The sequence below is a fragment of the Oryx dammah genome, unplaced genomic scaffold, assembly GCF_014754425.2.
Source record: "Oryx dammah isolate SB20612 unplaced genomic scaffold, SCBI_Odam_1.1 HiC_scaffold_28, whole genome shotgun sequence".
In the NCBI taxonomy this organism is placed as follows: domain Eukaryota; kingdom Metazoa; phylum Chordata; class Mammalia; order Artiodactyla; family Bovidae; genus Oryx; species Oryx dammah.
The window spans coordinates 103,712,892-103,729,025 of record NW_024070212.1 but is presented as its reverse complement, the minus strand read 5'-3'; the positions used below and the strand labels follow the sequence as shown (position 1 = coordinate 103,729,025).

Sequence of the window (16,134 nt, the reverse complement as noted above, 5' to 3'; positions counted from 1 at the left end):
ATAAGGCATCAGGATATGTTTTGAGGATACCTTTGGTAAGAGAATAGTTTTACCAGGCAAGCCACAGAGAGCATTCTCAACCACTGTTTACAGCTTGTGTAACCCTTCCAGACCTTTTCTTTATGGATATAAAAATACATTCTGAAATGGAGTTTTAAATAAACAAAAATGAGATCCTATGTTTTGTAACCTTTTTAACTTAATGATCTTATCATGGACATATGTCTAGGATTGCCTATGTCTAGGATTGCATCTTCCTTGGTGACTGCCTGGGATTCTGTTATGTGGCTGCACCATAAATTATTTGGCCAGATCTCTTTGCTGTTTATTGTAAATAATGCTAGAGTGAACATCTTGCACTTGTATTTCTATATTGTAGATTTCAAGATGTAGACTTTGGATAGTTTTACCTTAAACAAGAAATTATTTTTAAAATTCCACCATAGTTTTTGAAGACTCTATTTGAGGTTATTTAAAAATTTTTTGTCTTTATTTGTTTATTTGGTCATGCTGCTCAGCTTGTGGAATCTTAGTTTCCCAACCAGAGATTGAACCTGTGGTCCCTGCATTGAAAAGTCTCTGGAGCCATCTGTCATTTAAAAAGTCTTTTGATAGAAGAATTTAAACAATTAAAAAGATACATAACAATAGATATCATTGTCATGCTTATGTTAGAAGGAATAGGTTGCCTATGTGAATACTGCAGAAGAAAGAAAGAAAAGAAAGCTGTGCCAGTGACCTTAAAATAATTTAGTAATTCAAGGATGTAAATTGAATTGTGGTGATAATTTTACATAGAATTCAGAAAAACATTTTAAAGGTACTCTTTAACTTAGTGAAAATGCCCTAGTTTCATTGCTTAAACGCAGCAACAGAATTTCATAAAACTTTGAGGATAGCTATTTTTTTTCCTCTTGCTTATTTATTTTTAGGAAATCCAAGATACAGGGCTTTTCATAGACTTTCAGATATATTGAAAAGGCAAAAAGACTTTATATTGCCTGTTTTCTGGATATGCCTTTTTTTTTTTTTTAGGAGTCACATGATGCATTATTGGAATTTGGGAACAATAACCTACAAATACTGGTTCATGTTACCAAGGAAGGGGTGTGGAAAAATCCTGTTCTTCTTAAAATTTTGTCTCAACAGCCAGTAGAAACAGAAGAAGGTAAGCTTAAAACTATACTGACTACTGAAGGAGGACTTAGTTCTAAGAGAATTAAAAATTTTATAGGTTAAAATTTTGTGAATGTCACCTGTGTGAAATAACCAGTCATTCTGGTCTCCTTTGAATAGTAAAAACTAACCATTAGCACTTAATGTTTTGTTTAAAGATTCTTGAATTTTAACCTAGAGTTTTAAAAGTATCCCTTTGTACTTGTTTTTAAATATTGCTTTGAATAACAATGTTTATACAGAGCTCCTGTGATAGAAATTAATAATCTGCTTCTAGTCCTTGGTATATATAGTAGAGCTTTGCTTATATTTTGTTTACTGGTTACTAGAGCTGAGGACTATGACAGAAAATTACTCTTTATTTTAGATTTATGAAACATTGGAATTTAGCATTTTATAGAGATACACAAAGAAGAAAATTTTTATTTAAAAATTGTCAGTTGAAGACCAACAGATTTATGGATTTGGGTTGATGTTTCCATTTAGACGCACAAAATATCTCATTTTACATGTCCAACATTTATGATTTTATTTGCTTTAAGTTAGTAGAAAATTAACAAGGATCACATCTTTGTTAGGTATGTTTCTGGAATACGAATGAGTTTCAAAACAGTTTTTATTTACACTTTTGATATATCTTTAGTTCAAGTCTCAGGCCTTTTGTATGTTGACGTCTTAAAATATGGCCCTGCCTGGTGGCACTAATGATAAAGAACCTGCCAACGTAAGAGACAAGGGTTTGATCCTGGGTCAGGAAGATCCCCCATGGCAACCAACTCCAATATTCCTTGCTAGAGAATCCCATGGTCACAGAAGCCTGGTGGGCTACAGTCCATAAGGTTGCAAAGAAATGGGCACAACAGTGGAAAATTTTGAGAGAGATGGGAATCCCAGACCACCTGACCTGCCTCCTGAGAAATCTGTATGCAGGTCAGGAAGCAGCAGTTAGAACTGGACATGGAACAACAGACTGGTTCCAAATAGGAAAAGGAGTACATCAAGGCTGTATATTGTCCCCGTGCTTATTTAACTTATATGTAGAGTACATCAGGAGAATTGCTGGAGGAAGCACAAGCTGGAATCAAGATTGCCGGGAGAAATATCAATAACCTCAGATATGCAGATGACACCACCCTTATGGGAGAAAGTGAAGAGGAGCTAAAAAGCCTCTTGATGAAAGTGAAAGAGGAGAGTGAAAAAGTTGGCTTAAAGCTCAACATTCAGAAAACAAAGATCATGGCATCCAGTCCCATCACTTAATGGGAAATAGATGGGGAAACAGTGGAAACAGTGTCAGACTTTTATTTTTTTGGGCTCCAAAATCACTGCAGATGGTGACTGCAGCCATGAAATTAAAAGACGCTTACTCCTTGGAAGAAAAGTTGTGACCAACCTAGATAGCATATTCAAAAGCAGAGACATTACTTTGCCGACTAAGGTCCGTCTAGTCAAGGCTATGGTTTTTCCTGTGGTCATGTATGGATGTGAGAGTTGGACTGTGAAGAAAGCTGAGCGCTGAAGAACTGATGCTTTTGAACTGTAGTGTTGGAGAAGACTCTTGAGAGTCCCTTGGACTGCAAGGAGATCCAACCAGTCCATTCCGAAGGAGATCAGCCCTGGGATTTCTTTGGAAGGAATGATGCTAAAGCTGAAGCTCCAGTACTTTGGCCACCTCATGCGAAGAGTTGACTCATTGGAAAAGACTCTGATGCTGGGAGGGATTGGGGGCCGGAGGAGAAGGGGATGACCCAGGATGAGATGGCTGGATGGCATCAACTACTCGATGGATGTGAGTCTGAGTGAACTCCTGGAGATGGTGATGGACAGGGAGGCCTGGCATGCTGTGATTCATGGAGTCGCAAAGAGTCGGACATGACTGAATGACTGGACTGAACTGAACTGAAGCTACTTAGCATGGAGACATGTCTTAAAATATTTCAGTTAGCTTATTCATTCCCCAAGTTTGATAACCTATTGTATACATGTTATTTGGGTTTTTCTTTATAGTGAGATGATTGATAATAAGAACGCTTAGATTTTCTCTTGGTTCCTTATCTCTGATAATTCTACTGCTTATCAGTTATACTGATAAGAAAAAAAAAGACCTATTAAATAGAAAATAGATTTGTATATATGTTTTATGTTGAGATTCTTGATAAATGGCATCCTTTTGTAAATACAGGCAGGTAGACGCTCAGTGATTGCCTTTATGATTTTTAAAAATTGCATTGGCAGGAGAGATGTTTACCACTACTGCCACCGGAGAAGTTAAAAAAAAAAAATTAGAGGACAACACCAAATAGTTGCAAAAGTATCCTAGAATTAGCAGATTCCCAGATAAGGATCCAGGAGTGAAGGGTGCATGACCTTTGTAGACAGGCTCAAGCCCCAGAGGGAAGAGATGGAATTGCATTAAATGTCCCTCATTTATTTTTCCTGATGTAACTAATCAAATATTTCACCCTCCTACCTCTGGAATTAATAGTACTCAGTTTTTTTTTTTTTTTTTTTTTACATTGGAAAAAAAAAGAAATGGAGAGAAGCACTGTTTGCCTAATATCCTATGGTATCCTGTATATTCAATAAAGATTAAGTACCTAACATCTATAAAATTCTGAATGGGTATGGGATACCTACATATGTAAGGAATTTTTCTGAGAACCACAATGTAAGTGGTGAGCAGCCTGTGACCTGCTTGCTTTTGCAACTAGCCCTTACTAATTTTCAGATCAACAGATTTAGAAAGCCTCCTGTGTAGCTTCATTGCCCTTGCAGCCCAGATATTAACACATTCGATGCTTGAGAGCAGTGACTATCATTTCATTAATTGCTGTTTTTCAAGTGTACTAATCAGAAACATTAAAAATAAATTTTTTAACTTCCAAGTAACTGAGTAAATGCCTTTTGGTTTAGTTTTTTGAATTAAAAAAAAGGTGCATTAGATTTTTATTTTTCCTGCCATGAAGTCTCAAATTTACTACTGCTGCCTCTCCCGCCCCTCAAAAAAAAGGGTTTCCCTTGTGGCTCAGCTGGTAAAGAATCTGCCTGCAATGTACGAGACCTGGCTTTGATCCCTGGATTGGGAAGATCCCCTGGAAAAGGGAAAGGCTACCCACTCCAGTATTCTGTCCTAGAGAATTCCATGGACTGTATAGTCCATGGGGTCACTAAGAGTCTGACACGACTGAGTGGCTTTCACTTTCACACCCCCGCACGGCCCCCCCCCCCGCAAAAAAGACGTTTTTTTCTGAAGCATGTAATATGTTCCAGTTGTTAACACTTTTGCCTGGCCTGATGGGCAGGGAAATGAACAAGTCCTCCCACCCAGGTATGGCCTGGGGTAGAGATGGCAAGACCAAGCCCAGCCAAGGTCCCCCTGGTGGTTCCTGGCCTAAGCCTCAGTGCCCACAAACTACCCATATTTCCAGTGGTGATGGCAGCAACCCACAGCTCCAAAGTCCTCAGGCCCATCAACCTTGGAGACCCCCTTTCACTGTGCTAGAGGAAACCCAGAGCTGCCATCTGGTATCTATCAGTTTTTCCAACTGACTTGTGCCTTCCCCAGCATCCTCCTCCCCTCTTAATTCATGACATCAAAACATTGGCTTTTCCTTATTTTTCTTGAGACTCAGGAGGGCCAAATCAATAGGCTTTTGCTCTTTTATTTCTCTCCCTACTAAGGGTTGAGGGAAGAGAGCCATCCTAATTGTTCAGAGGCAGTAACCTTCTCCCCTCAATCTAGTAGAGAAGGAACCCGCCAGCTCTTACTTCTTCCTGGTTGTTTTTCTTCCCACCCCAGTCTGTTGTTTCCCTTCTACCACATACCTCTAAAGCCATTGTATGACTTGTCATGCGTCACCTGAGCCTTCTGTAAAATAAGCAAACAAACAGCACTCTTCTGTTAAAAAAGACAAATATAATTTTTCACTGGACCTTAAATGTTAACAGTTTATTACATGTTGAAGTATATAGGAAGTAAACCGTCATGATGTTTGCAACTTACTTTTAAGTGGCTCAGAAAAAGAAAAACTAGACAAGAAATATGGCAAAATGGTTCAATTGTTGAATCTAGCTGGAGGAGAGGCTATATGGTTAAACATTTTTTGTATTAAAATGTTTGAAAAATGAACACAGAAGGGAACACAACTGGGAGTGAGACTTCTTAGTGTACACTTTATTGTGTCGTTTTAAATATTGAAGTGTATGGATGGATTCCTTTTTAAAAGTACAGTTAAGGATTGATTTTAACATAACAAAGTGTTTTTAAAATGCAGCTTTGATCTCTGTTAAAAATTGATACAGTGGTTTAACTGTGACTGTAATGTATTGAGTAAAGTAGTTTTACCTCATGGAAGTAATAGCTGTGATTTATAGTGTGCCTGTCATGTGATGGGCACTGTGTTTTCCGTCTCATTTAATCCGTTTAACAGGCAAGAGATTACACATGGGCAAGGCCATATAGTTAAAATTGTGGAGACAGAATTTGAGCCCAGGTGAGGAAATATTTAAAGGTTTTTGATTGATTAAAAGTGATAACCATTTGGTTTCTAAATACGTGGTTTTATCCAAAAGTTAACAAGACACAGTATTTGTCCTCAAATTGCTGATAGTATAGTGTAGATATCAGAGTCAAAGAAAAGCAAGTAGTATTGAGCATTCATTCTGCTTGGCCCCTGTGTTCCGTGTCTTACTTGCATTCTGGTATTTCATTTATGATCCTTTCATCTCTGTGAGGCAGTCTTTTCATAGTTAAACTTGAGACTCAGGAAGGTCTAATTTGTCCAAGGGCCTCACAACTAGTATGTATGAGAGTCATGATTTGGCCTCAGTTAATTGATTCCAAAATCTAAGATCTTAACCTTTATATACTCTGATCATTTATTACTATATGTAAAGAGAAAAATAAGTGTGGTAAAAGAAGTAAAATGTTACAGGAATTTAGAAGGAGTTGAATGGTATAGCTAACATACCTGTTTTCAGGTGTGAGATTTGTGAAAATGCATATACTTGATAAAGTAGATAAATGGAGCATAATCTGATGTTAGGGAGTTTAGGATGGAGGGGACAGATGTGGCAAGAAATAACATGAAGTAATTAGGTTGGAGACAATTTTTAAAAGAATTGCTAGGACACGGTAACTAAGTTGATTTTCTTAGGAAAGGAGTTGGCAAGGAAGGGTAATGCCAGAATTTCACTTTTTTAAAAAATTGAGAGAATACCATTACTGCAAATAGAAGTAAGGAATGAGGAGCTCTTTGAGATATGATTGTGAGTTCATTTTGTGGAATTTAGTGCTTGCGGGACTAAAAGAAAGAAGTCCAAATGCAAGTGATCTATTTTCTGTCCGTGCCTTTTGACCTTGACTGTGTATTAAAGTATCTGTGGAATTTAAAGCCAGAACACACAGACACATATCCCAGGTCCAGGCTCCATCTACTAAATCAGAATCTCCAGAGTTGAAGCTCTGAATACTGAACTTTCTGAAGTGCCACAGGAAACAAGCCCCTTCCACCTATGTATGCTGGGAGTATAAATTGGTACAATCTCTGCACATCCACCTGGCAACAGTTTCACTTCTAGGAATTTTTTCTGTAGATACAGCCTTGCATTGTGAAATGATCTCTGTACAGGGATGTAAATTGTAGCATTATTGACAGTTGCCAAAGATTGGAAACAACTTGCAAGTTTATCAGGAGGGGATTGGTTAAATTAGTTATATTTGACTGTATAGTGGAATAAACACACTTGTTAAAAGTATTGAGCTCTCAGTGTACAGTGATGTGATAGAATGACCTGTATGATATATTAAATAGGAAAAGAAATCAGTCTTCTGTACTCAGAAGGATAAACAAACTGTACTGGCTGCTGCTGCTAAGTCGCTTCAGTTGTGTTCGACTCTGTGCGACCCCATAGACGGCAGCCCACAGGCTCCCCTGTCCCTGGGACTCTCCAGGCAAGAACACTGGAGTGGGTTGCCATTTCCTTCTCCAATGCGTGAAAGTGAAAAGTGAAAGTGAAGACACACAGTCGTGTCTGACTCTTAGCCACCCCGTGGACTGCAGCCTACCAGGCTCCTCCGTCCATGGGATTTTCCAGGCAAGAGTACTGGAGTGGGGTGCCATTGCCTTCTCCGAACTGTACTGGAAGGATAAACAAAAATGATTATTGTTTCTTGAGGAAAGAGACTAAGAGACTGGAGTCAGAGTAGAAGGGAGACAGCTTTTAACTATACATCTTTTTGTGTGCCTTTTGACTTTTGTGTCATTTGCATGTATAATGTTGCCTATTTTTTTTAAAAGAGAAAATTTTAAAATCTCTACAGTTGATTCTCATACATAGTTAAGATTGGGCCAATGGTTCCCCCAACCCTGGTGGTTTATCATTAATTTTAACGATTTCTGTTCGACATGTGGCCTGTAGGCCTAGTAGCATGGATATTATCTGTGAGGCTTATTAGAAAAGCACAATCTCGGATCCCATTCCAGACCTGCTGAGTTAGAATCTGCATTTTAATAGGGTTTCCCTGGTGATTCAGATGCACTTTCAAGCTGCAGAAACACTGTGTTAGGTGAACCGTCTCGCTGGCCACTCACCTTAACACGCACATTCCCACCTCTGTTCTTGAAATAATAGTATGTAACAGTGCCACACACTTGTTGAATGTTTACTATTTATAAATCCAGGGCTCGTTCACAACACTGTACAAATCAATGGGAGTACTGCTCCGAGCAGCATTTTCCAAAGTGTGTACTGAACCAGGAACATGGACTTTATGTCGTGTTAATGACATGTGTAAAAGGGTTCTCTGGTCAAATCAGATTGGGTAACATTGGGTTTAAATAAGAGTGAACAGTTTTCTTCATTGCAGGACTGTTCAGAGATTTGACCAAGGAATCCCTTTTTTTTCTAGGACTATCTCTCAGGTCTTTTGCTCGGTGGAACACACTTTGAGAAATGCCTGGTTTAGAGGAAAGACCACCACTGGCTTTGGAATCCTTGGCAAGTTACCTAATTTCTCTGAGTATTGATTTTCCTAACCTTAAACTGGGGATAACAATACTTGCCTTGGTGGTGGTGTGAAGAATAAATGAGAGGTGTGTAAAAACACTCAAAGCTTGGTACCTCATGAGTGTTTAAGTGGTAGTTGTTAATATTACACAGGATACTTCATTTTTCCGTGTTCTTATGTTTATAGTTCATTTCACTGTTCCTTACTATCCTTATCAGGATGTGAGGGAGGAGAAAGTGAAAGAATGAATTTTGGTGAAATGTTAGTAGTAGCTTTATTGAAAGGTTTGGTGTTTGTGGGATTTCCCTGGTGGTCCAGTGTTTGGGGCTCTATGCTTCCAATGCAGGGGGACACGGGTTCAATCCTTGGCCAGGGAACTAGGATCCCACATGCCGTTTGGTATGGCTAAAAAATAGAGTTAAAAAAAATTTGTTTTAATGGTTTGATGTTCAAAATAAAACTTCTAAGTAATATGGGAATAATTAGCAACGTTATTTTGCTCTTTGCTCTGTTAAATGAGTACAGAGATCAGAATAAACTTCCAGTAATGTCAACTGACCTTTTATCTGCTGAAAACAAACAACAACAAAAGATATCAAACTTTCATCTTCACAACCTTGATATGTTATGTGGTGTGTTATCAAACTTTTATTTTTCCTTTTTTCTAGTCAATAAATTGATTGCACAAGAAGGACCTTTCTTTCTGCAAATGCGAATAAAACATTTGTTGAAATCTAACTGCATCCCCCAGGCTACTGCTTTATCAAAACTGTGTGCAGAATCTAAAGAAATTTCAAATGTGTCATCTTTTCAGCAAGCCTATATCACATGCTTATGTTCCATTCTTCCTAATGAAGATGCTATTAAGGAGGTAGGTAAAGCAAGTAACTGCTGTTGTCATTCATACAATGAATTTATTAGATTTTAATAATTGTTGCATGACAAGATGAAAACCAAGACTTTTTTTCGGTCAGGCTACTGATAAGTACCATTTTAATTATATATTTAACTGTTCAGCACATTGAATATAAAATTGTGTCTTTTAGGTGTATTTGAAAAGTAGATAATTAAAAATATGCAGATAAATGCTTATGAATTTGGCTGATGGTTTGTTTTGAAATGTTTAAATGTGAAAGTCACTTTTTCTTCTTAAATTTCTCTGGGAAATGTAGACATTATCAATAGTGGTGTCAAGAGATAAACTAAAGATAATGGCAGTTAGCTTAAGTTACTTTATATATTTAACTCTGTAAGCAGAAAAGTATAGGACTTTAGAACCTATGGGTACACTTTGAACAATAATTAAGCAGACAAACAGGGTTTTTTTTTGTTGTTGCTTTTGGCCTAAATTATTGTTTTCCTTAGAAAAGTTGGAATTAGTCTTTTGATAAATTATACAGAGAAAAATAATAGATATTTCATCATCTGCCTTTAATTCTCTTACCTGCCATTCAGGTCTTAATATGGATTCTCATTTTACCTCTACACCGAACTTGTTAAATGAAGGAATCATGAGGATCTGGTTCTATACTGTAGTGATTCTTAAACTTTTATGACAATTTCAGCTATAAATATCTTATTTTCCAAGTGAAACTGTCTTTCCAGTTTAATAGTTTTGTTTATTTGTTTATTTCTGGCTGTGCTGGGTCTTCGTTGCTATATGGGCTTTTCTCTAGTTGCTGAGAGTGGGGGCTACTCTAGTTGCAGTCCTCGGGTCTCTCGTTGCGGTGGCCTCTCGTTGCAGAGCTGGGGCTAAAGGGCGCGCAGGTTCCAGCAGTTGCGGCTCCCAGCCTCTAGAACACGGGCTCAAGAGTGAGGCTTAGCTGTTCCTTGGCACGTGAGACCCTCCCAGGTCAGGGGTGGAACCCATGTCTCTTGCACTGACAGGCGAATTCTTTACCATTGAGCTACAAAGGAAGCCCCTATCTTTAGACTTTAATATACAGACTCCACCAGGACCAACAAATCTATTGGTCCTATCTGCTTTTCACTCTCCTTCACCCTTCTCATGTAGTCACTTCCCTCCTTACCCTGCTTTTCCATAGTCAATCACTATCATCACTCCTTTGCGTATACCCTCAACTGCTCTGCTGGTCTCTTCCTTAAGTATACTTATTTGACTAACCTGTATCCTCATTATCCCTACAGCTCCACCTCCTTTATATCTTTACCTGCATTAGTGGTTTGGGTGGGGAAAAACCTGCCAACTGATTTACTTTAATTGAGTCACACTATGTTTCTTTAGTCTATTCACTCTCCCACTCTCTGAGGTTACTATTTCATACTCTTAACTTTTTCTTTTAACCTATACTACAGTACCTTCTGTCCCATCTCTGTCCCCACTGATGAGCTTTCTTCCTCTTTCCCTGAGGAAATTGGGAATGTTGGAAGAGAATTTCCATGGCATCTATTGACCTACCTGCATTTATGTATTTACACCTTCTCTTCTGTTCTGAGGATAAACTATATCTGCTTTCCCCCCACAAAGGCCAGCAGTCTCCTAGACTTCTGTGTCAGATCCCGTCTGCTCTCGTCCCCTAAGGCTGATGCTGCAGCAGCTCTCTTTTTCTCTACTGCGTTATCAATTCCCCTCTGCTTGTAACCATCTTAGCAGCACTTATGCTGTTATTTCTTCCATTTTTTAAGAAGAAATGCTTCTTTCAGGTATCACCTCGTTTCTCTCCTCCCACCTTTGAGTATAATTTCTCAAATGAATTTTCTGAATTTGCTATTTAATGTTTTTCTCCTTGAACATATTCTGCTGTGGTTGGTGCCTTGTGCCTGCCTACCACATCACTAAAGCCAACTACAAAAGCACTTCTAAGAGGGAGTTTTATAGCAATACAAGCCTACCTCAGGAAACAAGAAAAATATCAAATAAACAACCTAACTTTACACCTAAAGGAACTTAGCAAACAAAACCCAAAGTGTAGAAGGTAAGAAATCATAAGGAATCAGAGCAGGAATAAATGAAAGAGAAATTTAAAAAAAAATAGAAAAGATCATTGAAACTTCAACAAGCTGGTTCTTTGAAAAGATAAACAAAATTTGATGTCTTTTAGCCAGACTCACCAAGAAAAAATGGGGGCCCAAATCATTTCAGAAATGAAGAGAGCTCACAGCTGGCACCAGGGAAATACAAAAGATCATAAGAAATTACTACAGACAGCTATATGCCAATAAACGGATAACCTGGAAGAAATGGACAAATTCCTAGAAATTTACCTCTCCCTACACTGAACCAGGAAGAAATAGAAAATAGGAACAGACCAATTACCAGTAATTAAATTGTCAGTAGTTTTTAAAACTTTTGAAAAACAAAACTCCAGGTCAAGATGGCTTCACAGGTGAACGTTCCAAACGTTAAGAGAAGACTTAATAACTGTCCTCAAAATATTCTAAAATCTTGTAGAGGAAGGGATACTTCAGGACTTCCCTGGTGGTTCAGTGGTTAGAATCCACCTGGCAATGCAGAAGACACTGGTTTGATCCCTGGTCTGGGAAGATTTCTCACACCTTGGGGCAGCTAAACCTGCATACATCAACTGCTGAAGCCCAGTCCCCTTTAGCCTGTGCTCTGCAACAAGAGAAGCCACCACAATGAGAAGCCCATGTGTAGCAACAAAACCCAGGCACAGCCAAAAATAATAAATAAATACAATTAAGAAGAAAAAATACTTCAAATTCATTACACAAGGCCAGCATCACCCTGATACTAAAACCAGACAAAGACACCATGAAAAAAGAAAATTATGGGTTAATATTACTGATGAACATAGATGTAAAACTTACCAGTGAAATATTAGCAAAGTGAATTCAATAATAAAGGATCATGTACTATGATCAAGTGGGATTTATCCCAGGGATGTGATTATGGTTTGATATCTGGGCTTCCCTGTTAGCTCAGCTGGTAAAGAATCCACCTGCAATGCAGGAGACCCCGGGGTTGATCCCTGGGTTGAGAAGATCTCCTGGAGGAGGGCATGGCAACCTACTCCAGTATTCTGCCTGGAGAATTCCATGGACAGAGAGTCAGGCATAACTGAGCCACTAAGCACGCACACATCTGCAAATTGGTCAGTGTAACTCAGCACATTAAATTGAATAAGAATTATGTTAATCTCAATAGATGCAAAAAAGGCTTTGACAAAATTCAAAATCTGTTTGTGATTAAAAAAAAATAAAAAACTCAAAAAGTGTGAATAGAGGGTACATGCCTCAACATAACAAAGGCCATATCTGACAAGCCCACAGCTAACATCATACTCAGTGGTGAAAAACTGAAAACGTTTCTTCTAAGATCAGGAATAGAATGAGGATGTTCACTTTTACCACTTTGATTCAACATAGTATTGGAAGTTCTAGCCAGAGTGGAAGTGAAAGTCACTCAGACGTGTCCGACTCTTTGTGGCCCCATGGACTGTAGAGTTCATGGAATTCTCCAGGCCAGAATACTGGAGTGGGTAGCTTTTCCCTTCTCCAGGGGATCTTCCCAACCCAGGGATCGAACCCAAGTCTCCCACATTGCAGAGTAGTCAGACAAAAAAAAGAATCCAAATTGAAAAGGAAGAAGTAAAATTGTCACCGTCTGCAGATGACATGATGTTTCACATAGAAAGTTCCAAAGACACCACCAAAAAACTACTAGAGCTCATCAATGAGTTCAGTAAAGTTCATCATGAGTTTAGGATACAAAATAAATATACAGAAATCTCTTGGACTTTCTATATAGTAACAGTGAACTGTCAGAGAAATTGGAACAATCTCATTTATAGTCACATGAAAAAGAATAAAGTACCTTGGAATGAGTTTAAGTATGGAGGAAAATACCTGTATTCAGAAAACTATAAGACCCCCCTGGAGTAGGCAATGTCAACCCACTCCAGTATTCTTGCCTGAAGAATCCCAGGAACAGAGGAGCCTGGTGGGCTACAGTTCATGGGGTTGCAAAGAGTTGGACACGACTGAGCGACTAAGCACACAGGTGAATGGATAATTAAACTGTGGTACATCCAGACAATAGAATATTATTCAGTGTTAAAAATACATGAGCTCTTGAGCCATAAAAACACTTGGAAGAAGTTTAAGTGCATATTACCAATTGAAGAACCCAGTCTGAAAAGGAAGGGAGGGAAGATTAGGTGGAGCAAGTGGGAATTTTAGGGCATTAAACTACTCTGTGTGATAATATAATGTATCATAATTATACTGTAATATATGTATAATACCATAATACTATAACATAATGTATAAAACATGTCACTGTGTCTTTGTGCAAACCCATAGAATGTGCAACACCAAGAGTGAACTGTAATGTAAACCATGGACTCTGGGTGCTTGTGATTGGTCAAGTAGTCTCATCAGTTGTAACAAATGTCATGCTCCAGTGGGGGAATGCTGATAATCGGGGAGGCAGTGATAGGGGCTACATGGAAAATCTCTGTACCTTTCTCTCAATTTTGCTGTGAATCTAAAACGGACCTAAAGAAATAAAGTGTTTTATTCTAAAAAAAAAAAAAACTATAAGACACTCAGGAAAGAAATGGAAGGTGACACAGATGGAAAGATACACTGTGTTCCTGGATTGGAAGAATTACTACTGTTAAAAAAACCATACTCATGGCAGTCTACAGATTTCAGTGCAAACCCTGTCAAGAGCCAGTGGCACTTTTCATAGAATTAGAACAAATAATTCTAAAATTGTATGGAAACGTGAAAAATCTCAAGTAGCAAAAAGTCTTGAGAAAGAACAACAAAGCTGGAGGTATCATGTTCCCTGACTTCAGACTGTACTACAAAGCCACTGAAATGTTGGGAAGGGTAAGGAGATGGAAGATTGCTTGCTTCTAATAACAGCTGCAATATTATCTGTTGGGAAGCTTAATCAGAGTAAGGTGGAGTAATGGTTAGTCTCAGCACCTGATACATGCCAAAAGAACTCAGAAGAAGCAAAATTGCTAGACCTTGGATTTTATTCTTCTTCTATAATAACAACTTTTCCTTTAATCTCTCAGACTTTGTTTATTTGAAACCTCTTTTGTTTTTAGCATTGTATTAGGCATTGGCAAATACAAAAGTGTGTGTATGGCCTTGTTTGGTTTCCAGAAACAGTAGTAAGATACTTAGCTATATGATAGTTCCTTGAGATTATGTAGAAATGGAGAGCATATCTTTGTAGAGAGGTGTAGAGCCTTTTATAAGGCTTTATAAAAATTGGTCCTTGAGTTGGACCTTGAAATAATGGTGGGGTTTATGTAGGTAAAAAGAATGGTTTAGGGATAACTGTGATAGTGAAGGTACAGAAATGAATGTGCACTTTGTAGGGAACCACTAGAGAACACCTTGCCTGGGGAGAAGCATGGATGTTGAGGTCTTATGAGAAGTAATAGGACCTGTTGGATAGGGAAAAGTGAGGCCTTGGAAACGGCAGTGCATTCGAACTTTTGATGCGGTAGAAATTAGGACGGTTTTGAACATAGGAAGTAAAATGACTGAAACAGTGTTTTAGGAAACATAGACAGAAATAGATTTAGAAGAAGAGATTGGAGTTAGCAAGAGAAAAAAGAATGGGACTTGCTGACAGGTCCAAAATAGAGGATAACGTACAGAGATCCCTTCAAGAGACTCATGAGACCTTGAGAGTTTGGAAGAAAGGGAGTGTTCTGCTGCTGACAAAAATGGCAAAGAAGGGAGAATATGGGACACTTTGTGCCGAATCTTTCCTGGTTTATTAATAACAAGGAAAGAAAATAGGATTTCTTCCTGAGGTTATACAAATATCAAATTTGTTGAGAATATGAGGAACTGGGTTATTGGAAGTATGAATTGGTTTTTCTACAACAGGGACTGGCAAACTATGGCCTGTGGACCAGATCTACCCTGCTGTTTGTTTTTGTAAATAAAGTTTTACTGGAACACAGTCACACCCATTGGTTTATTATCTGTGACTGGCTTTGCTCCACAGAAGCAGAGCTGAATAGCTGTTACCAAGACCATTTGACCAGCAGCATTGAAAATATTTTCTCTCACCCTTTACAAAAAATGTTTGCTGACCTTTGTTATGCAAGATTCAGATTTCCTAGTGTATTACAACCATTAAATATCATTTAGTTAACCTTCCATGTTTTATCAGTGGTGAGACTGAGGCCAAGAGGTAGTGTTTCCAAGGCCCTACCTTCATTAAGCTAATTATTAAGTCCAAGCCCAGGCTAGAATTCAGATCTCTTGACTCTCTGGCCAGCTCTTTTTACACTGTACAACTTATTACTAGTTGGTAAACACTGATGAGTCATGTTCTCATAGGAAACATTTTGGTGGTATTTCATTTCATTCATGTTTATACATTTATGTATAGGTGCAACTTAAAATATTTTTATAATGATTGGGGTTAATTTGTTAAGTATGTTGATGTGAAAACATTTGGCACGCTTCATAAAATTATTTTTAAAGGAACACTGGTACCATCATAATTAGTCTTTTACCCAGTGTTGCTATTTTTTGCAAGTGAGAGCACAATTAAAGAAATCTTTAAAATTTGCTTTGGAAAAAGACCAGTGAATCACTTGATGTTCATTAATTGGAGTTTAAAGTCAGCATATGTTCTAAGGCAACAAAGTTACATACACGTTTGCCATCTTCTTCTGATTCAGGAGGAGAGTCAAATTAACTTCAGCAACCGCTGGGAATAAAAGTACTTATGTGTTGGCACCTGTGGGTATCACAATAATGGGTGTGTGTAATGGGAAACCTCTGCTGGGGAAGATTTAGCCAGGCACAATTAAGATTAATTGATGGAGTCAGCTTCAAAGCCAGAATTTGTATATTTTTATTACTGAGAAAGACAATCTTTGCAAAGATCAAGTTTTCCACATATAGTATAAAGGATAAAGCTGTTTTAAACATGAAGCACTTCTGTTACTATGAAGAGCAAGAAATCTGTCTGCAGAGTT

The 16,134-nt window shown here is 38.1% G+C and overlaps 1 protein-coding gene across 1 annotated transcript in view; it reads left to right on the top strand.

Annotated features, from left to right (window-relative positions):
• The window catches only part of RLF (RLF zinc finger), an 88,581-nt gene that overhangs the window by 38,604 nt on the left and 33,843 nt on the right, over positions 1 to 16,134 (top strand). Inside the window, exons 4-5 of the mRNA XM_040231571.1 lie at positions 1,036 to 1,168; positions 8,854 to 9,056. Coding sequence (XP_040087505.1) covers positions 1,036 to 1,168; positions 8,854 to 9,056 — 336 coding nt within the window. The remainder of the gene's footprint in view (positions 1 to 1,035; positions 1,169 to 8,853; positions 9,057 to 16,134) is intronic.